At 49.6% G+C, this 21,126-nt stretch overlaps 9 protein-coding genes across 9 annotated transcripts; 4 read left to right on the top strand and 5 right to left on the bottom strand.

The window, feature by feature from the left end:
* Positions 1-289: 289 nt before the first annotated feature.
* BKA55DRAFT_573584 (uncharacterized protein) lies at positions 290-1,614 on the top strand. Its single transcript, XM_046193213.1, has one exon. The coding sequence runs from the start codon at positions 563-565 to the stop codon at positions 1,547-1,549; it is 987 nt and encodes a 328-aa protein (XP_046047522.1). The 5' UTR covers positions 290-562; the 3' UTR covers positions 1,550-1,614.
* On the bottom strand, positions 1,615-4,075 carry BKA55DRAFT_573583 (uncharacterized protein). The gene has a single exon (XM_046193212.1). The coding sequence runs from the start codon at positions 3,993-3,995 to the stop codon at positions 1,773-1,775; it is 2,223 nt and encodes a 740-aa protein (XP_046047521.1). The 5' UTR covers positions 3,996-4,075; the 3' UTR covers positions 1,615-1,772.
* Positions 4,076-4,279: 204 nt separating this feature from the next.
* On the top strand, positions 4,280-7,403 carry BKA55DRAFT_541206 (nuclear condensing complex subunit; the record flags this gene model as incomplete). Its single annotated transcript, XM_046190357.1, has 2 exons — positions 4,280-6,938; positions 6,988-7,403. The coding sequence occupies 2 exons, from the start codon at positions 4,280-4,282 to the stop codon at positions 7,401-7,403; spliced, it is 3,075 nt and encodes a 1,024-aa protein (XP_046047520.1).
* Positions 7,404-7,650: 247 nt separating this feature from the next.
* BKA55DRAFT_692106 (alkaline-phosphatase-like protein) lies at positions 7,651-10,559 on the bottom strand (the record flags this gene model as incomplete). Its single annotated transcript, XM_046199732.1, has 7 exons — positions 7,651-8,216; positions 8,268-8,722; positions 8,774-9,658; positions 9,711-9,838; positions 9,892-10,183; positions 10,240-10,284; positions 10,345-10,559. 7 exons carry the CDS (start codon positions 10,557-10,559, stop codon positions 7,651-7,653), a joined length of 2,586 nt encoding a protein of 861 aa, XP_046047519.1.
* Positions 10,560-10,699: 140 nt separating this feature from the next.
* On the bottom strand, positions 10,700-11,682 carry BKA55DRAFT_573580 (uncharacterized protein). Its single transcript, XM_046193211.1, has 4 exons — positions 11,504-11,682; positions 11,252-11,440; positions 11,141-11,200; positions 10,700-11,089 (listed from the first exon to the last, which is right to left on the bottom strand). The coding sequence occupies exons 2-4, from the start codon at positions 11,412-11,414 to the stop codon at positions 10,953-10,955; spliced, it is 360 nt and encodes a 119-aa protein (XP_046047518.1). The 5' UTR covers positions 11,415-11,440; positions 11,504-11,682; the 3' UTR covers positions 10,700-10,952.
* Positions 11,683-12,092: 410 nt separating this feature from the next.
* BKA55DRAFT_515716 (PINIT domain-containing protein) lies at positions 12,093-14,069 on the top strand (the record flags this gene model as incomplete). The annotated part of the gene is made up of 6 exons (XM_046188032.1): positions 12,093-12,291; positions 12,442-12,747; positions 12,811-13,118; positions 13,201-13,276; positions 13,330-13,555; positions 13,610-14,069. 6 exons carry the CDS (start codon positions 12,093-12,095, stop codon positions 14,067-14,069), a joined length of 1,575 nt encoding a protein of 524 aa, XP_046047517.1.
* A 690-nt stretch (positions 14,070-14,759) lies between these two features.
* Positions 14,760-17,417, bottom strand: BKA55DRAFT_81581 (phosphoribosylglycinamide synthetase). Its single transcript, XM_046201640.1, has 4 exons — positions 17,305-17,417; positions 15,667-17,246; positions 15,053-15,600; positions 14,760-14,820 (listed from the first exon to the last, which is right to left on the bottom strand). Exons 2-4 carry the CDS (start codon positions 17,134-17,136, stop codon positions 14,811-14,813), a joined length of 2,028 nt encoding a protein of 675 aa, XP_046047516.1. The 5' UTR covers positions 17,137-17,246; positions 17,305-17,417; the 3' UTR covers positions 14,760-14,810.
* Positions 17,418-17,719: 302 nt separating this feature from the next.
* Positions 17,720-18,547, top strand: BKA55DRAFT_692102 (transport protein particle component; the record flags this gene model as incomplete). Its single annotated transcript, XM_046199731.1, has 4 exons — positions 17,720-18,036; positions 18,090-18,207; positions 18,259-18,348; positions 18,416-18,547. 4 exons carry the CDS (start codon positions 17,720-17,722, stop codon positions 18,545-18,547), a joined length of 657 nt encoding a protein of 218 aa, XP_046047515.1.
* A 368-nt stretch (positions 18,548-18,915) lies between these two features.
* BKA55DRAFT_541200 (lactate/malate dehydrogenase) lies at positions 18,916-20,390 on the bottom strand (the record flags this gene model as incomplete). The annotated part of the gene is made up of 7 exons (XM_046190356.1): positions 18,916-19,056; positions 19,110-19,254; positions 19,309-19,771; positions 19,879-19,966; positions 20,050-20,160; positions 20,224-20,255; positions 20,378-20,390. 7 exons carry the CDS (start codon positions 20,388-20,390, stop codon positions 18,916-18,918), a joined length of 993 nt encoding a protein of 330 aa, XP_046047514.1.
* Positions 20,391-21,126: the final 736 nt, after the last annotated feature.

Raw genomic sequence — 21,126 nt, 5'->3', positions numbered from 1 at the left:
TCTTGAGAGAGTGTCTAGGTGATGTATGCCCGCGGTTGGCACGGCCTTGGCGAGTCCCAGGATCCAATGTCATCTCGCATTTTTAGGCGAGGCAGAAAGCAGAAAGTGAGGTGTCAAAGCGGAGCCCAGTCTCTGGCTCAGGGTCTTGTCGCTAGAATGGACCAATAGAATTAAAGATCAACTGTAAGCCACTGGTTCGATGCCCGTTGTTGCCCGCTACCCCCACTAGCGTTGGACTTTGCCGTCATAACTCATAACGGGAGCTTTCCATTGTCACATGGTTTTCTCAATTCAATTCAATTCTGGAACCACGACGAACGTTGCATTAATTCTGGCACTTTCTCTAAGAGTTCCTTGCTATAATTCATTTATTTAATAAACCTCAATCTACGTGGCCTTCTAAAAAGCGCATCTCAGCAAAGACATCTTCCGACGTTTCTGATACCGCACGGAAACCGGGTTGCGAACAGAAGCTACATAAACGACTGGGCTCTAACTTGTTTGAGTCTCAACTGCATCACAACTCACTACACACTACACACAACACACAAACATATCCACTATGTTGGGACCTTTGGATCTTGGCTTCGCCTGGCCATCTGAACAGAGCATGGCCTCCATTGCCTTCTCCTCTTATTCTCCGCTGGCCCTTCGCGATATGCCCCAGCCTAGACCAAACGATGCACCCTCCGACATAGACACTTCCATCTTCACATTCGAAGACGCCTTTGAGGATCTCCTTGCTGAATCACAAGGAAAAGAGCTACCAGATATTAGATCCCGATATGAGCAACGGAAACTCCTCCGATCTATGTACCCAAATGGTGAGCCTGGATACTTTTGGCTGCACAGGTTGAGATCACAGGGTCTTTTGGAAGATTCTGGACCCGCCAAGCTTATAAAATCACTTGCGAACAATAATTGGGACAAATTCCACGAAGAACTAGATCGTAGGGCTCAAGAAGTATGGCGCGCTGCTTTTGGCGAGGATGACGACGAGAACGACACCTGGGGAGAGACCAAGCGAGATCATGCCCTGAGCAGTGAAGAACGCAATGAAGAGAGAAGTCGTTGGAATAGAGAAAACCCACCTGAGTATGACATTGAGGATCTTCGTGCAGAGCTTCATGGTCACCGCAACCTGCGCCGAGGACCTAACGACTTTGACGAACTATTCTCTGCCATTCAGTCATCCTTTGCTAGCGACCAATCGCCCTGGGATTCGTTTATGAAACTAATTACTGAGGACCATCCTACGACACCTTCGAACAGAGAAGAGAAGCAGCTGCAGAAGCCTGGAAGTGATGAGAAGCAGGTCGTTACTAAGGACGAATACGTAGATCGATTTGGCTACCTACACACAAAGACGTTGGTCAAGACACTGGATGAGAACGGCAATGAGATTGGAAGCCACAGCCATTATACTGTTCGGCCGGCTCCAAAGGAGAATGAACCTGCACAGATCGAGGATAAGAATAAAGAAGGTCAAGAGTCCGGCATCAAGGTGGATGGAAGTGCAGAAGCCAAGACTGGCTGGTTCTGGAAATAAGGGCTTTGCGCCACAAACGAAATGGAGAAGTTGAATTTGGACTCGCTCCCAGCTCAATGATGTATGATTTGGAAAATGTAATATTATAATGACAAAAGAAGTTTCGACATCATGTACTTCAAGTTAACCGAAAGATATGCTGATCTCTAATTGCAACACACCCCTAACCGTGGAATGTCCGTTGTAAACACTTTTAAGTAGATAGGCATCAAAACTCTGGCACTCATTTCTTTCCCCGGCTAAGAGCCTTCTTCTTGCGCATCACCCTGGTCCGCGCAATCAACCTATGCTTCATATCAGCATCCGACTCTGGCTTCCGGCCACCCTCTTCCTCGGACTGCTTGCTGCCTCTTTCCTTGCCACCCTTATGAACCTTATGAGCCCTATCACCCCTATCACCCTTGCGTCCGCGCTTCTTGTCATCCTTGGTGTGTTGAGCATTTGTCTTGGGCTGAGCCTCGGCCTTTGCAGCCTTGTTATGCTCTGGGTTGAGTTGTCGAGACCTCTCCTCGTTGGCACGTCGTCGCTGAATAACTTGAGCGTTCTCGATAGCAAACTCAACGACCAGCCTCTGCTTCTTGCCAGCTTCGTTCTCGAGCTGATGACCATTGAGGTAACGCAGTCCCATCAACGCCCAATGGTGTGAGGTGTACTCGATGAAACCATAACCACGACTCTTACCACCGTCCTTCTCTTGCATCTTTTGTCCCTGTCCACTCTCGAACACAATCTTTGCTTGTCGAATGATACCCTTGCCCTTGGCCTTGCGCTCATGCTCTTTCTCCCTAGCATCCTTCCCATCTCGTGCATTCTCTTCCTTTGATAGCGGTTGTCGGCGACCTGCCTTGACATCCTTTGCAAACTCGACGACAGCCTTTCGCGCAAGCTCCTTGAGATCCTTCGAGTCCATGTTTCGGGGAATGTTGCGCAGAGCCAGTCGAGTCAGACTCAAGTGCAGACTGGGGTTGCCCTGCACAAGCTTCTTTCGTTGAGCGGCACTGGCTTGTCGCACCTGCATCTCTGAAAGTGTCATGAGGTTGAATAGAGGTGAGCTTCGGTCGATCACACCCTCATTCAGCAGGAAGAGCTTGCGCTTATCCTTCTCGTTACGCTTGGCGAGGGAGCTGTCAGCGAGGTTGGTTGCCTCTTGCTTATTGACTGCCTGTGCAACCTGGAGAAGACGTCCGTCGAGTGTGTACTTGCCATCAGGATCAGCACTCTCATCTTGGAGAATCGAGTTCTTGGCCGCTGCCACAGATGGCTGGGGGCGAGGAGCACCTTTGATGCAGCTTTTGGCGTCGTCGACGTCGTAGAAGCAGACGAAACCGGTACCTGCAGGTTTCTCTGTGACCTTGTCCATGACCACTCGGGCGTATCGGACCTTGCCAAAGTGATCAAAGAAATCCTTGAGTTGCTCATCTGTGGTCGTAAATGGTAGGTTGCGAATAAAGACAGTTGAAGTGTTGTCTGTTATCCTCTTCGGGGTCAGGCTCTGCACCTCCTTCTCAGCCTCCTTGTCGGCTTCATCATCTTCGTCGTCCTCTTCGTCATCATCCTCCTCATCCTCGAGGTTCTCCATATGATTCTTGAAGAAGTTCTTCAGATCAGCATCCAATTGATCATCTCTGTTAACCTCTGCGCCACCCTCCTCTTCATCCTCATCATCGCTTCCCTCTGAAGACGTTTGGTCGTCCTCGTCTTCCTCATCGTCTTGTTGCTTCTTTTGTTCCTTTTTAGGCTTAGCCTCCTCCTTTGGTTGTTGCTTCTCCCAAGTATCCTTGTCAACAGCCCAGTCAACAGCCAGAGTTCTTCCGTCAATCTCCTTGCCGTTGATAGCTTCCAGTGCGCGTTCCGCGTTTGGTCTTCCTCTGAGGGTAACGAAGCCGAATCCTTTGAGCTTGCCCTTGTCTTGAGGCAAATCGGCAAACTTGACTTTTCCAAAGCTTCTGAAAAGATGGCTCAATTGTTCTGATGTCTTAATGCTCCAAGGCAAGTTGCGCACAATGAGCTTTGGGGGTCGCTGAAGCTCCTCCTTGCGAACTTTGTGAGCAGGCAATTCGCCGGTGGTATTGTTTCTTTGTCTTGGCTCAGCAACATCAATGCGGATTCGGCGTCCGTTCCAATCTTGGTTGTTCAGAGCTTTCTTGGCCTCTGCAGCATCCTCAGCATCGGCCAGTGTTACAAAACCGTAGCCTCTTGACTCCTTGGTCTTTTGGTCGACAACAACAGTAGCGTGCTTCACTGGGTAATGCTGAGAGAAGAAATCGGTAAGACTTTCGCTCGTAGCACCGGGAGGTAGCGATCGAACGAAGAGCGATCGTCGTTCTTCGACTCGGGCTCTCTTGGAGGCCTTTACTGCCCCATTATCGCGATCTTCGAAAGAAGCGGGATCGAGCTCCTCTGTCTCAGTATGAGGACGCTTTCGGTCGTTCTTTGATGCACCCATGATTGCTGTATGGTTGTGCAAAATGATTATGTCTAATAAAGTGAAATGGCTTTGCGACCAGAGCGAAAAAAAAAAGGTCGATAAGGTCTTATCGATGGAAAGTCTTGGGAAGGTACGTACCAGACCTGCCGTTCCATTAAAGTGGAGCAACGAAGCCCCTCAGTCCCTCGTTGAGACTAAGCCGTAAAGGGAATACTGGTAAACAAACAATGTGAAACCTCCTTGGGCAACTATCAACAATGCTCTCTAAACAACAGTCAATGGACTAAAACGACACACGAAAAATGCCTGCAAGAACTACCGCCCGTTCGTCGAGGACCTCAGCTGCGCGAAGTTCCGCCGCATCTCGTACCTCGCCAGTTGCCGAACCAGTTGATACCCCTGATAATGCTTTGCGAACCAAAGTATGTGCTGTCTTTCGTGATGCACAGAGAACTACGGCAACACACCGAAAGCTTGTTGTGAATCTACGAAAGATCCAGGAGTCTTGCGCTTACGAGCCAACGAATCCCGACCAATCTCGTGCAGATGAATTCGACGAGGACTCTTTTAATCGCGAATTTATACGTTGCGTTAGCAAAATCATGCCAATCAAGAAGTCGGAGAGTGTTGGAGAAAAGTCAATTAAATTCACCGGCCTATTCCTGCAGCACGCAAGTGCAAAAGACAATGAACTTCTGGGAGAGATCGACCAAGATGCGAGTGTCATGCCAGAGACTCCAAGCACTCGACTAACCTCACAACTTCTCGAAGCCATTCTTCCTCTTCTGACCGCCAAGGACAAGGTTGTCCGCTTCAGGTCGACACAGCTCATCTCTCACATCATCAACTCACTCGACGCGATAGACGACGATCTCTTCCAGAAACTGCGCCATGGGCTACTCAAAAGGATCCGCGACAAGGAGGCCATGGTCCGCTCTCAAGCGGTGCTGGGCCTTGGTCGTCTTGCAGGAAATCAGACGGAGGGGTGCACCAACTCAGATGATAGCGACGATGATGATACAGGACTGCTCGAGAAGCTGTTGGAAGTCCTACAGAACGACCCGAATGCTGATGTGCGGAGGTCGCTCCTCGTCAACCTTCCCATCCTACCCGAGACGTTGTCAGTCCTTCTTGAGCGCGCGCGTGATCAGGATGCAGCAACTCGAAGGGCTGTTTATTCCAGACTACTCCCTGCCTTAGGTGATTTCCGTCACTTGTCTGTCAAAATGCGAGAGAAGCTCCTTCGTTGGGGTATTCGTGACAGAGACGAGAACGTCCGAAAAGCTGCAAGCAGACTGTTCCGCGAGCGATGGATTGAGGATTGCGCGGGTGCACCCCCTCAAGAGGACGGCGTGCCTGCAGAACCAGCACCTCCCAACTTTGACGGCCTCTTTGAACTGCTAGAGCGAATTGACGTGGTCAACACTGGCGTTGAGAACGGCGTTGCACTAGAGGCCATGAAAGGCTTCTGGGAGGGGCGCCCGGACTACCGTGAAACGGTTGAGTTTAACGACAACTTCTGGGAGACACTATCTGCTGAGTCTGTCTTCATGGCCAGGAGTTTTAATGATTTCTGCCGCCTTGAAGGCGATGGCAAATACCTGAACCTCTTGGAAGAGAAACTCCCTGAGGTCACCAAGCTCGCTTTCTTCTTAGAACGATACCTTCACGTTCTAACTGCTGCCGTTAAGAGGGTAGCAGGGGCAGACGACGAAGATGAAGAAGAAGACACGGTAGAGCAGGAGTTCATTGTTGAACAACTGCTCCAAATTGCACTAACACTCGACTATTCTGACGAAGTTGGACGACGTAAGATGTTCACCTTGCTTCGACAGGCTATTTCGATCCCCGATTTACCAGATGAGGTCACAAAGCTCGCTGTTGAGACGCTTCAGAGTATTTGTTCGCCAGATGCTGCCGGAGAGCGAGAATTTATAAGCATTGTCCTAGAATCAGTGGCAGACGTTCATGACACCATTGTCGACGACCCTCCTGCAGATGATGCAGAAGACAGTTTCCACTCGGCCAGGTCAGAGGTTAGCGGTCAGAGCACGCCAACTAAGGGAAGCAAGCGAGGCGGTACCCCTGAACTGAGCGAGGAAGAAGCGCGTGAGAAGGCAGTGAGAGAAATTGTTGTCAACATGAAGTGCTTGCATATCGTCCAATGCATGCTCACCCATGTTGCTAGCAACCTCCAGGACAACACCGATCTTGTGGCGATGCTGAATAACCTCGTTGTTCCAGCAGTCCGAAGTCACGAGGCACCCGTACGTGAGCGAGGCCTGGTTTGTCTCGGCCTCTGTGCCCTCCTAGATCGCTCACTCGCCGAGGAGAATCTTAGCTTGTTCATGCACTTTTTCACTAAGGGTCACACAGCACTCCAGATCACAGCTCTGCACATTCTCACCGATATTCTCAATGTCCATGGCGCCCAGCTCTTATCGTCAACACCTGGGCTACTGAAGATTTACGTCAAAGCTGTCAAGGGTGGTGGCAAGTCACCTGAGGTCCAGGCGGCTGCTACTGTTGCTGCCTCAAAGCTGCTGCTTGGTCGTGTCGTCAGTGATGAGGAAGCATGCCAGGATCTGCTCAAGTCACTTGTCGTCGCGTACTTTGACCCCTTGTCTGCATCAAACCAGACTGTTCGACAGGCACTCAACTACTTCCTCCCTGTCTTCTGCTTTTCCCGAGACGAGAACCAAAACCTCATGCGGTCCATCGCCCTTGACGCAATCCACGCTCTGTTTAATGTTCGCGAAAGCCTGGAGGATGATGATGTAGACGTTGAGGAGGACATGGTCAGCATGACTACCATCGGAGCTTGCCTAGTCGACTGGACCGATCCCCGAAAATGCTATAGACCTACGAACCTGCTGGAATCTGAAAAGAAGGCGGTCAATGGTGATGTGCATCTCGACTTTGCCATGGATATCCTAGAGAAATTACAAGGCAACATTACAAGTAGGTTAGCAACTTGTTCTGAGAATTATGCATACTGACCCATCTACAGAAGAAGAAAAGAAACTCATCGGCACCCTTCTCGGAAAGCTCCACATTTCCCCTAGGTCAAGCGAGGAGAAGCTGCGCGAGGCTTACAATGAGGTCAGCATCGCTGTGGAAGAAGGCCTGTTGTCTGATGCCACTAGCCGCAGCGCTCTCTTCAAGCTTCATGTCAGTTTGGGCAAGATCGTGAATGCCCTTGATGAACAACAACCAGCCCACCGACGTACCAGCAGGAGTACCTCTGTGATCACGGATCATCAATCACCTGAGGAAGAGAAGACGGTCATGGAGGAGCCAAGCATTAAGGAGGAGGAAGAAGAAAGTGATGGCACTGTGGTTCCTAAAGAGGAAAAGGGTGAACGAGAATCTCTTGTGGACGACCTCTTGTCAGACGGCGAGGATGTAGAGATGACAGATGTGTAAGACACAAAGATTGATGAAGCAATGACATGGGATCTGGATGATTTGGTGTATCGTGATGGTTGGACGAATACCTTGGGTTCAATTATAGGAGGGATCTTTGTTTTGGCGACGTGTTCTTGATTTACTGTTGTTTCTAATTATTGGTGTGTTTATTTCATGAATTCCTTGTTAGAAACAAGGAGTCCTGTTAACACAAAGTTCTTAGTTATTCATACACGAAGATACCCATCATTAAGGCTAAATGATGCTAGTTACGCGTCCCCAACCAAAATAGGAGACCTCCAAAACCGACGTTGATCAGCAAGTGTTGACCAAGACTCCAAGCCATACAGTAGAGATACTTGGGCGAGAAGACTGTCCAAATAAAGAGATGAGTTCTTAGTGATGTGCAAGCAGCCATGACTAATGCAACTGTCGTAGAGACAAAGACAGTCTGCAAAGTAATATATTGCCAAAAGGCATTGCGCTGGCCGTCGTGGTACTTGCGCAGTAGGAGAAGGTTGGCAGCAGATGTCCAGAAGATAGGCCCAGCCCAGTTGCTGACCAAGGTGAGGAAGCCAACGGCAAAGAAATTGAAGCCACTGATACCGTTGTATGCGCTGGAAAGGTCGATGGAGGAGATGGCGTTTGAGCCACCGAAGGCGAAAAATGTTGTGTACTGGAGAAGAATAGCCGTGATAGTGATTCCAGTTACGGAGAGGTCAGTGGCTTGGAGTGCGTGGAAGAGGATGTCAGAGAGCAAGAAGAGCGGAATATTTGTAGCACGAGACTGGGCCATGCCGAAGATGGTATAAAGATGATGGAAAAGGTATGCTGTAACGAGTCAGTGACCATAGTAAAGATATAGTGTTTGAGAGATGTTACCTGACTGTAACTGGCCATTTCGACCACCAGTAAACGACCGATAGATGCCATATCCAAACAAAAGGCCAAGAAGAATAAAGGCAGTCCTGGCCCTCCAAAGTAACGACTGTCCCACAAACATGTCGTTCAAGCTTCTGGCGAAGCCAACAACAAGCTCCGGGGCATCCTCACTCGTGAAGTCAAGCTTGAAGCTGTAAGCAGACATGAGCAGAATCGAGGTAGTGCTTGTGCTGGCCAGAGAAGGAAGACTCTTGAGACGGGCAAGCAAGCGGAATGACACGATAATGTATCCAAAAGTGATGATAGCCCAGAGAAGTTGAGGACGCGTGACGATGAAACTCTTGACAATGTCAGAACTTCCTGCAAACTTTTGGCCAGTTTGATTCCACCCTCTAGTGATCCTCAAAGCTGCAAGTGTAACGAAGACCCAAGCGATATCAGTGAGACTGTTTCTCCTAGTAACTTGGTTAGTATGCAAAAGTCATGTCGTGTTTGACAATGCGTACCTTCGGATGTGAAGCACTCCTTGAATTACAAGCCAAATGCTAGAAGACCAGTACCAAAAGTGCTGTTCCTCCTCAACATAACTACTCGCGTACATCATGGCACCATAAGATAATGTCATGAGGCTGAATAGAAGGATTTGACCATCTCGATGAGTCCCAAGACCAACAAGTACAACTGTGCTTGCAATAGCTGCAACAGCAGCGATCGCTTGGCCAATGTAAAGCTTGGGCATGTCATAGTTCGAAGCCATGCTGCTCATCAGATCTTGGGCTCGACGGAGCCACTGTGACATGTCATCAAGCCATTTTTGGTCCAGCTTATTACCAGCTGCGAGTACATGGGCCTCCTTGTTGATCCTTCGCCATTGACACGCCAGTTCGTTGATTTCAGTCTGCTCAAGGGCACAGGGATCAACGCTACTCTGTGCGTCGAAGAGCTCACTTCCAAAAGCAGCTGTAACAATGTTGAGGATTTGTCGAGCATTTCGAACTAGAATCTGAATCTGATCGCTGGTCTTGTGCCAGAAGGGGAGGAAATCAGGGATGAAGGCTCCAAGGTTGTTCTTGGACACTGGGAAACCCAAAAGCGCGGCAATCGTAGGCGCCAAGTCAGATTGCTCGACCATGGAGTAGTAGTCAAACTCGTCCTTGGGTTGAGCTGGCGCAGGGAGTTTAGAGGAGATTGTCTTCAGCTTTGGAGACATGAAAACCAGGGCGGGCGAGGTTTCGCCTGGTGAAGAAGCACCATGGTTACCAGCATCATTCATGCCATGATCACCGCAAAGAACGAGCAGTGTCGAGCCTAGGTGAGGCTTGGACTCCATAGCTTCGAAAAGAGTCTTGACAACGCTGTCCATCTCACGCTGCTTGGGAAACATATTCGAGCTTTTGACATGTTAGTTTGCTGATAATGTCATTTATCGTTAGTGAAACCAACCTTTTTGGCCCGGCCTTGTGCCCGATATGATCTAGACCAAGGTAATGAAGCACCATGAGACCCCACTCATTGTTCTCAAGTTCAGGGGCAATGTTTCTGGTGACATTGTTGTCAACCTCTGTGAAGTCCTATTTAGATGTCAGTCAGGTTGAACATGAGAACTATATGTCAGGTCACAAACCGCTACAAAGAAGCTAGAAGTTCCATCTTCACGATCGAAAGTATTAGGAAATAACTTCAGCCAAGTGTCATCTCCGTACATGAGAAGCTTGCCCATTTCCTTGGCTTTAATCTGAGCTAACCAAGTATCCTGAGATGCGAGTGTTGATGAAGTATCTGCCTCGTCAAAGTTTAAAATAAGATCAACAAACGAAGGAATTGAGCCGGTTGTCATGGACTTGATTCTCGGCATAGTAACTGTGGGTGAGCGGGCATTGGCTGTAAAAGGCATTGCGCTGCCATCTCGGATGAGGCTGGAATTTGATAAGTACAAGCATTAATGACATGAGATACAAATTTTCTGTAGTACCTTTGAACATAATCAAATCCCGAGGCGTCCGAGTATACAAAGTCGCTACAAGTGAGGTCAATGGAGAGTTCAAAGTGAGATAGTTGGGGTTCATTAAAGCTCTACCTTCTGAGGGCATCGACAACCATAAATATTAAACGATCAAATGGCGCATCAGGAGGCGATCCAAAGTCAAGAGACTCAAATTCAGCCAGTCCTGGTAAGAACGGTTTATAAGGGAAGAAGCCCAGCGCAAAGACGATAATTGAGACCGGGATTAGAAGATTGGCTGCAACGAGCAACAGAGTGCGCAATAGCGAGCCATTACGAGAGGACACCATTATAAAAGACGAATATAGAATAAAACAAAGGAGTGACTAAGACGAGGTCGAAGAACGTATGTATATAGAAAATACCCTGTCAATAATGCGCCATCATTATATGGAACAGTTAAATGTGTCAGCTGTAGAAGTGATGGACGTGTCGAGATGAGCGCGACAACCTTTACGATAGCCTTGCCAAGACGAACCAAAGAGGTGGTGGTTGAAGCTAGTAGTGTGATTGGCTAGCCAACTCAAATTGAATGTTGAGCCACACAAGGCTGAGGGGCAAATCTAGATGGAAATTTCGGGTATCACAGATTCAGATTGATTTAGATTTTGCTGCTAAACGCCGATGAATGGATAAAGAAAACCAGAACAAAGACCAGAAAACAATTTTACCCCAAGTTTAGTCTAAGAGCTCTTCTTCTTGCCCTTGGATCGACCACCGTAAGACTTGAAAACAATCTTGGAAGACTTTTGCTTGCGCTTGTCGACTCGCTTCTTCTCAATGCGACCACTTGAAGGCTTCTTTGAGTCCACATCCATTGCTAGACATGTTAGTGAATATAAATGAGATAGATGTTTTTGTCCTAACTCACATGTGGCTTCATTGTCTTGAACATCCTCCTTGGCATCATCGTTGATGTCCTCTTCTTGTGCTGAGAATATGTTAGCGCTTAATTGTCTTGAGGTTGTACCATCTCACTCACTGTTCATGTTCACATCTGAAGACTCAGGCTTGGGCTGCTTGGCCAACTCAAGGAGCTTAGCAGAAAGACGCTCATTTCGTGCAGCCTCAGCGGGACCAAAAACGTGTTTAACAAGGCGCCTGTTGTTAGCCTTTCTGGTGCTTGCTCGTGCGCTCTTTGCCATTTTGTCGATATGGTTGAAGATGGATGCTTGAGTAAAAGTCGTTATCAAAGTCCCTTGCTGCTAAGAAAAAAAAAGTTGGGACAAGCTACCTTACCGAGGGGCAGTAGTGAGTTTGACTGTGGCGGTGTGTGTGGCTAAGGTACCTAAGCAAAGATCACTGAGACATTGGATCCTAGTTCACCCCCTGCTTGTGCCAGTGATGACCGCCTTCTCTTCTTGGACTCCTGTGCGACAACACTCTAAAGACTGGGCAAACATGACATAGCGTGAAAGGACGACGACGAGTTTAGAGCACGCGCGGTGGTTGAGATAGTCGATTGATATATCTCATGTTCAGTGTCAAAGTGGAGGGCTCATTATATAATCCGATTGTGCCTTGCTCTTCTTCAGATGTAACTTTCATCTCCTTTCGCACTCTTCCATTCACTCAGCCACTCACTCGCACTCTTTCTCACGGTACCTCTTTCCGATTCAACCTGATACAACCAATACAGGCTGCACCCGATCAGCCTGCGCATCTGCCTTGGATGCCGTTGCGCGACTTCCACAACCACTGTTCGCGCCCAACACTGGCTGCACCTGCCTCCACGCATATTCTCCCTCGATAACGATACCTACCTTCCTCGACCCGAAAACGCAAACATTAGCGACCGATAAACGGAAGGAACGACCCTCGACATGGCTTCCGCAGGTTTTGGGTCGACTACGGCCGCGCCCTCGCACTCAACAAATGCGCACGCAAATCTTCGATCAGAAGCGGGTTCTCTTGCGCGACAAGTAAATCGCTTGCTAAATCGCCAACTCTCTTCTGTGTGCCAGGTTAATGGAGTCAAGAGTACTGGCATCAAGGCTGAGCTACAACGTCGCATACATAATCGTAAGTTTAGAGTCTGCTCATACACAATTCACTCTTGTTTTCGTCTGCACTGCGCGATGCCTTTATCCCTCTATCGCATGCTTATTTGGCTGTGAATCACTGCTTCAAACTCCTCAGTATCATAGCTAATCATGCCCACTTCGCCACCAGTCATCCAAGAAGCCGTCAACGCCAACGATCCCGTGCGCCTACAGCAGATTCGCCAGAGCGTGCACAATACGATCTCGAACTCTCAGACCGGATCTTCGCCCTCTCGATCGAACTTCTCGATTTCACATGGTCATGCTCCCTCAACACCTTTCGGGTTGCACAGCATGTCGTTCCCTAACACCCACGGCAGCCTGTCTAATGGTCAGCGCTCTGTGGTTAACTTCAGCTCGTCAGTGACACTCGCCTTCAAACCGAGCCCTTTTTATCAGATCGAGGCCGTTGCTGGTGATATAAAGACTTGCGATGGTATGTTCTGCGCGTATTTCTGTGTACCTTACCCGACTTGTTCATACTGACACCCCTGTCAAGTCATGTCGCAGCACCGTAACACGATAACCTATCCGATCAGACTAGACGATCATCCTGCTTTACAGAAGTGCGTTGACGACCCTTCGTACCGAGTGATGGTCTTTTGCGCCGGAGATTGTTTAGGAACGCAAGATGTCGCATTTCCTCACCAGTCAGAACTCAAGGTCAACGGTGGCGAGGTCAAGGCCAATTTGCGCGGCTTGAAGAATAAACCTGGATCTACTAGACCGGTTGACATCACAAAAGCGCTTCGTCTTCGCCCAAAATATACCAACAATGTGGAATTCACATATGCACTGACCTCCAAGGTGAGTATCACGGACAAGCATTGTTCCATTCATAGTCTGACAGTGAATACAGAATTTCTACCTTGTGATACATGTTTGCAAGATAACATCTGTTGAACAGCTTGTGGAGCGCATCGCCAATGGCAAGAAGATATCGATTGATTCTGTAAAGCAAGAACGTAAGTGCCACCACTTGTCCAACACTACTGAGCCGCCACTGACATGCAATTAGTCAACGCCAAAGCACAAGATCCTGATGTGGTAGCAACTTCACAAGTGCTATCTCTCAAATGCCCATTGTCATACATGCGATTAGCACTCCCTTGTCGTGGCTTGAGCTGCACACATTTGCAATGCTTCGATGCCACTTCTTATCTTCAGCTGCAAGAACAAGGTCCGCAATGGCAATGTCCCATTTGTAACAAGTCTGCAACTTTTGAGCAGTTGGCGGTCGACGCGTAAGTCTTATAAGTAATGACTTTGAAAGGATTTCCTTTTCTAACCCTGAACAGATATGTTAAAGACATCCTTGAAAAGACCCCAAAGAGTCAAGAAACTGTGACCATTGAGCCCAATGGTGAATGGCATCTCAAGAGCACTGACGACAGTAGTCAAGGGCACACAAATGGCAACTCATCTTACACAAATACCTTTGACGATGATGATGACGACCTGGTAATATCAGAGGTCAATTCAATTGGTCACCGCCGTTTAGAGACGCCCAAGATCTCTACACCGACCATTAGTACGCCAGCAACAGCAGGTCGCGATGTGTCGTCTTCTGCTGGACCAAGAGGCATAGCATCTACCAGCGCGAAACGCCCAATGGCCGCTATCATCGACCTAACGCTTTCTGACGATGATGATGATCTGCCCCCGCCCCCCAAAAGGCAAAACACCTCAATGAACGAATACTCAGGCAACCTACCTAGCAACTCTCCGATCTCGCCAGGTGATCTCGGGTATCTTTAGGAGGATGCTCGTCCTCAGGGACGCAAGAAACATAGAGGACGGAATCGCAAGACTCTTTAGAGAGTCTATGGTAGCAGTGAAATATGTCCTAGGAGGACAGGCTATCTAACTGCTTGGTACTAGGGGTGTTGGTTGATGATTTTTACTTTGGCATGTTCTGATCCGGCGTTGGAGGAGACGGAAAATGATTCCCCTGTCAATTCCCGGCATTGCTATCACGGTTGTTTTCGCGAGGTGTAAGGGAGTATTTAAAATAAAGAGGATCAGTCGTTAAGGGCATTTACTTTACGAGACAAGGTTCTAGTTTCAAACATAACAGGGGCCAATAGAAAGACTAGCAGCCTATTCCATACGTTCTCATTCCATAATGGGGACGTCATGGAAAGCAAGGAATACCAAGTCTGCCAATTGTACATGTCGCGAGCCAATGTTGTCACGACGAAATCATTTGGTGAACTGCAAATTCTTCTCACAGGAAAACGTGAGTATCAAAAAACGCACGAATCATTTTTCATTCGTGTGTATAGGCTAAGAGGAGTATCATCTCGACCATGCCTTCTATCTCACCTTCAAATCATCACATTCAACCCTGATTTTAAACCAAATTCCTATCCCATCATGACCCAATTGACTCCATAAATCGCACATACTTTTTTCTTATCGCTTTACCCAATTATGCTCCAATGTCCTTTCTCTTACTAGGCACCGCTGTCTCAGCCTTCCACGAGTCAACGTTGTGGATCAAGCAAGCCTCGCCCTGATCACGGCGGGTGAGACGACCGATGCGGTACACCTTCTCGCCGGCATCGGTAAGAGCCTGAGCAACGCTGTCGGCCTTTGCGGGGTCGACAGCAATGACCATACCAACACCAGAGTTGAAGGTGCGGCACATCTCGATGGGCTCGACGTTGCCAGCCTCGCGCATCCACTTAAATACAGGAGGGATCTCCCATGAGCCGAACTCGATCTCAGCAGCGAGAGACTCGGGGATCATACGGGGAACGTTCTCGACGAGACCGCCACCGGTGATGTGAGCAAGACCCTTAATGTGAGAGAGGATGGGCAGGAGAGACTTGACGTAGATTCGTGTGGGAGTGAGAAGGGACTCGCCGACAGTGGTGGACTGGTCCCAGGGAGCAGGGTCAGTGTAGCTGAGGCCAGCGCGAGAGACAATGCGACGGGCCAGGGAGAAACCGTTGGAGTGGACACCAGCAGAGCCGAGACCGAGGAGGACATCGTCTTGAGCCATGTCATCCTTGCGAGGAAGCTTGATGTCAGCAGTAACGGTACCGACAGCGCAACCAGCAGCGTCGTAGTCGTCGTTCTGATACATGCCAGGCATCTCAGCAGTCTCGCCACCAACAAGGGCACATCCAGCTTGTCGGCAACCATCAGCAACACCTTGAACGAAGTCAGCAGCAGTAGAGAGATCCAACTTGCTGCATCCATAGTAGTCGAGGAACATAACAGGGGTAGCACCCTGAACAACGAGATCGTTGACGTTCATGGCAACCAGATCGATGCCAACGGTGTCGTGCTTCTTCATGGCCTGGGCAATCATGAGCTTGGTACCAACACCGTCAATGGCACCAACGATAATGGGAGCTTGAGGGTAACCAGCTTGAGACAGGTCGACCTCACCACCGAAGCCGCCAATTTCAGCATCAGCTCCAGGTCGCTTAGTGCTGGCAACAGCCTTCTTGATCTTCTCGACAAAGTCGTTGCCGGCTTGAATATCGACACCAGCCTGAGCATAAGTCATGGAGGTCTGAGCAGTTAAGCGGAAAGCCCGGTGAGCGATATCCTTTCGGTAGAAAGCACCCTCGAACTCAATGACCTTCTTGTCAAGAGCGGCATAAGCAGCATCAACAGCAGCTCGGAGAGAGTCGCCAACAGCGTTGATAGCGATGACACGACCACCAGATGTCTTGAGACCAGTGCTGTCGAGTGTGGTACCAGCGTGGAAGATGTTGCAGCCAGCGGGAGGAGTCTGAACAGACATGGCCTTACCCTTGGGGTAAGAACCGGGGTAACCACCAGAAGCAAGGACAACAGTGGCGCTGAACTTGTTCTCAATGGTAAGCTTGCAGTTGTCGAGGTAGCCGTTGGCGCAAGCAAGCATGATCTCAGCCAAATCAGTGTCGGCAGAGAGAAGAGGAAGAACGGTTTGTGTTTCAGGGTCACCGAATCGGACGTTGTACTCGAGAACCTTGGGTCCCTTGCTGGTGATCATGAGACCAGTGAAGAGAACACCACGGAAAGGCTGCTGCTCTCGTCGCATACCGGAGATAGTGGGCTCGAGAATCTCACGGTCGATGAGCTCAGTAAGCTCCTTGGTAGCAATGTTTGTAGGCGCATAGCATCCCATGCCACCAGTGTTAGGGCCCTGGTCTCCATCGAAGATGCGCTTGTGGTCCTGGGCGAGAGGCAGAGATCGGATAGCGTAGCCGTCGCAGAAAGTAAGAACACTGAGCTCATCACCAATGAGAAGCTCCTCGATGACAACCTCATCACCAGCATCACCGAACTCCTTGTCAACCATAATCTGCTTCAAAGCAGCTTTGGCCTCATCCTTGGTCTGGGGAATGATAACACCCTTTCCAGCAGCGAGACCAGTGGCTTTGATGACGACGTCATGGTCGACGCTATCGACGTAGGCAACGGCCTTATTGTAGTCGGAGAAGTTCTCATAAGCAGCAGTAGGAACGTTGTACTTCTTCATGAAATCCTTGGAGTAGGTCTTGCTGCCCTCAAGTCGCGCAGCCTCCTTGGAGGGACCGAAGCAGGGAATACCAGCCTTTCGGAACCATCCCTCAACACCGTCAACGAGAGGGGCCTCGGGGCCAGGAACAACAAGGCTAACACCGTTCTCCTGAGAGAACTTGACAAGACCAGCAAAATCCTCAGCCTTGACTGAAGAGACGTTTGAGGTCTTGGGGCATCCAGCAGTTCCTCCGTTACCGGGGACAGCAAAGATCTGCTCAACTCGAGAAGACTGGCTGAGCTTCCAAGCCAGAGCATGCTCACGGCCGCCGTTGCCGATGAGCAGAATTCGAAGGTCCGCCATGTCGGTTCGTGAGAATATGTGCGAGGAAAAGAATTGGTACGAATGCGATTCCGAAATTCGGCGGGGAGAATCGGTCCACAGAGGTTCTCGACCAAAGGTCTTTATAGATACTAAGAGGGCAAATAGTCAGTATTTTATATAAACACTCGAATTTCGAATGTTGCTTACCTTAATTGATTCCTTTGAGAGGAACCAGCTCTGTAAAGAGACAAAAGTTGGTGGTGGACTGAACTAGACTCGAACTGACTCTGCACCTACACCAAACTTTTTCTAACTTTTCATACTGCCCCGCGCTCTTCGCTCTTTCCCTCCTATTGAGCCCCGCGTTAGATAGACCCTCCGGCCTTTCATTATCAGCTTATCGTTATCTAGCATGCTGACTCAGCGAGCTTGAAGCTCCAATCCGCTGGAACCAGGAGAGCACTTCGCTGAGCTTAGAAGTACGTATCCCTTTGAGTTCGACGCAAACGACGTCCTTCATTTACCACACGCACGAATATTGAATTCATTTTCCAGGTCGCATATAGCTCCGCGCATTCTCTGATATTGATGATCTTAAGTGAAATCCACCAAGTCGCCCATCATGTCTTTCGAACCCGTCATGCCTCCCTTTAACTCGAGCGATCCATCCGCCAACTTCCTCAGCTCCTCCTGTCTCGACTTTCTCCTCATTGAGCTCGTTCCTATGGCCTACCGCGTTACTCATGAGCGAGACTCCATCACGTCAGAATCAAATGGCGCCCCCACAGATACTGCCTCAACCAGCCATGCAGTTAGCTCCAGCGCAGCCGGGATAATGGCTGGTACTGCGACAAGGAAGGATGAGGAAGAGGATATGGACGCAGTGCATTATCGCCTTGAGATGTTAGGTTACAGAGTTGGACAGGGTCTCGTAGAGAGGTGCGCATCGATATTTGGGGTCCACTACACCGTGATGACTTACACCATAACAGATTCTCGAGAGACCGACCACGATTCAACGATACACTCGACGTCATCAAATTCCTCTGCAAAGATCTTTGGACGCTGGTATTTGGCAAGAATATTGACAACCTGAAGACAAATCACAGAGTTTGTTTCCTATGTCTGTGGTACGAGAATATTACGCTAATATTGAGCCAGGGAGTCTACGTATTGACCGACAACCTATTCCGACCCTTCTCACGTATGAGCACTGAAGCTGGCGGCCAAGCAATCGTTCGCGCACAACCGGTATGATCCCATACAGCCCGGTCTCTTCATATAACATGTTTATGTATTGACTTAATATGCCCTGCAGTTCTTATGGTTCCCATGCGGTGTCGTACGGGGTGCACTGGCTGCCCTTGGAATCAACACCAGTGTCCAAGCCGAGATCAACGAGTTGCCGGGAGCCGTGTTTCAGATTAAAACCATACCAAACAAGCCCTGAGGGATTTGTCTGTCTAGCTATAATACCATGATACCCTTTTACCAAGTCCGGGCACAGCACGCCAAACATCCGACCAACGAGTGCCATGAACGCGCAAGAGCTAAATATCGCCATGGTTTAGACCAACCCTTGACCAAAACTCCAATCATACCTGCAGCAGTCCCCAAGATTCAGGGACTATAAAGACATCGACCGTAAATCATCGCCCGGAACATTTCACAGCCTGCGCAAAGTCATATCATCAGCAATCGTGCTCATGACTCATATTACTATGTCTAGCGCCATAGCTATGGGCCTCCTCAAGAGTGTCCTTGCCTGCTCTGGAAGCCTCTTACTGGGTATTAGGGAAGATATCAAATGGGGGGTATTCACTTTTGGGGAGGGTTGTGGACAAAGCTGACACCCTTGGAGATGTTGCCCTTGAGACCCTCGTTGGCCTTGGCCAGAAGAGCCTTCTCCTTCTCGGTGATGCCCTCCAGGGGGTTCCTGGCCTTCTCGGCACCGTTGGGCTATGTAATATTAGCACATTTCCCACCTAGAAACGAAACAATCTGCAACTTACGCCGAGCTCAATGGGAACAGAGAAGAAGTCGTTGCCAGTCTCCTTAGCGATGGCCTCACCTTCAGGGACACCAGGAAGGTAGACGTAGCTAGGCTCGACGAGTCCCTTCTCGCCCTTGACGGCACGGAGAACCTTCTCGGCGAATCTACAGCCATGTTAGTTACTGAGTGAAACAACGTGAAGTGGTAAGGCAACCTACCGGAAACCAGCATAAGCCATTGACAGAGTGGCGCTGCCAGCACCATCCTTGGCCTTGACGACCTCGTCACCGCCGAACTGGACGCGGTTCACGAGGGCATCGTACTTGTCGTCGGGGATCTGAACGGCAGGCGAGGCCTTGCTGAAAAGAGGGACGATGGTCTCTCCAGAGTGACCACCAATGACGGGGATGGTCAGCTCCTGGGGGTTAGCCCTGCCAGTGATCTCGGCAACGAAGGTCTCGGCACGGACGATGTCAAGGGTGGTGACACCAAAGAGACGCTGGGGGTTGAAGACGCCCTTGGCCTTGAGGACCTCAGCAGCGATAGGGACGGTAGAGTTGACGGGGTTGGAGATGACGAGGATGAAGGCCTTGGGGGCGACCTCGGCGGCAACCTCGATGAGACCCTTCACAATGCCAGCATTGATGTTGAAGAGATCGTCACGAGTCATACCAGGCTTGCCTGTGCGGGGGACGTGGTCAGTAGAGTAAAAATTGGGGGAGGGGCTCCGGGGTCGGTCGGGCACGCGGGGACCAACGCCGGATGTCCGGGGTAAGAGCTTTACATACGGGGAATGCCAGCGGGGATGACAATAATGTCGGCGTCCTTGAAAGCAGCCTTAGCGCCATCGTTGGCGGGAAGGTAGCCAGTTGTCTTCTGCAAAGGGTGTGAGCAAATAGTGTGTTTCGGTGGAAGGGAATTATGCATGTTCGACTGGGGAAAATCCGGGGTCGACTCACGGCGCGGGAAGAGATGTGGGAGAGATCGGTGGCAACGCCAGGGGTGTTGACGACATCGTAAAGAGCGAGCTCGTCGATGTGAGGGGATGTCTTAAGAAGAAGAGAAAGAGGCTGTATATCAATCTATGTTAGCTGATGCAATTTCAAGGTTTGAGTGAGCAAGTTTGGACGTACCTGACCAATGCCACCAGAGGCGCCAGCAACAACTAAACAAATCGTCAATTATTGTTCTAAGGAGTACTGAGAGACAGCATAAAGGCGTGAAGAGCGCGAATATCATAGGTAGACATCAAGGTGTAGGGATGAGTGAGACGGCGCTCGTACGTACCAGCCTTGACCATATTGACTGATTTTATAAGTATATTGGGATTGAGGGAGGAGTAGTTGCTCTGTTGAGGCTTTGCAAAAAGAGAGAAGATGAGCTTGGATGGAAGAGTCAAGATGTGGGAAGAATGAGGAGAGTGGGAGGAGGGTCAAGAAGTGGGAGAGGGCTCAAATAAGTAATGTAGAGGAAGAGCTCGAGGGTGGTTAATGCGACACGACGGAGGAGAACAAGCGATGACTGGACTGGACTGGCCAGTACTGGTAAGGTACACTGCGGCAACCACCACGGCGATACCTGCCGTAGTCTACTAAGGTGAGTTAGTTCCAGATACCTTACACCTCTCCATACCCATACGGGTACCCTTCAAGCCGCTGAGACACTCCCGACGTATTCTAATGGATACAGTCCCCTTGCTAAGGCATCATAGCACTTCTCTATTACTACAGTGCCCGAGTTATTCTCTCCGAGCTGACCGGAAACCTTTGCGGCGATTCACGGAGCTGGGCTGGGCTGGGCTGGGCTGGGCTGGCAAATTTACATGTCCGAGATTATCACAGGCGTCTATATTTCCCTCCATCTTTTCTGCGCAAACATGTGCGACAGCCAAGGTGCCAGATGTCGAGCGGGGAAAGCGACAGAAAAGAGCTGTGCAACTTTATGAGAGCTCTAGTGGGGTTCCAGTTCAATGCACGCTCAAGGAAACCCCTCCTTGCAAGGGTCAATGGCTATCATCAACAATTGAGGGGCATCAT

The sequence above is a fragment of the Fusarium redolens genome (genome assembly GCF_020744475.1).
Source record: "Fusarium redolens strain MPI-CAGE-AT-0023 chromosome Unknown BKA55scaffold_11, whole genome shotgun sequence".
Lineage (NCBI taxonomy): Eukaryota > Fungi > Ascomycota > Sordariomycetes > Hypocreales > Nectriaceae > Fusarium > Fusarium redolens.
The sequence above is the reverse complement of the archived record's forward strand: the minus strand, read 5'-3'. Positions and strand labels throughout refer to the sequence as shown.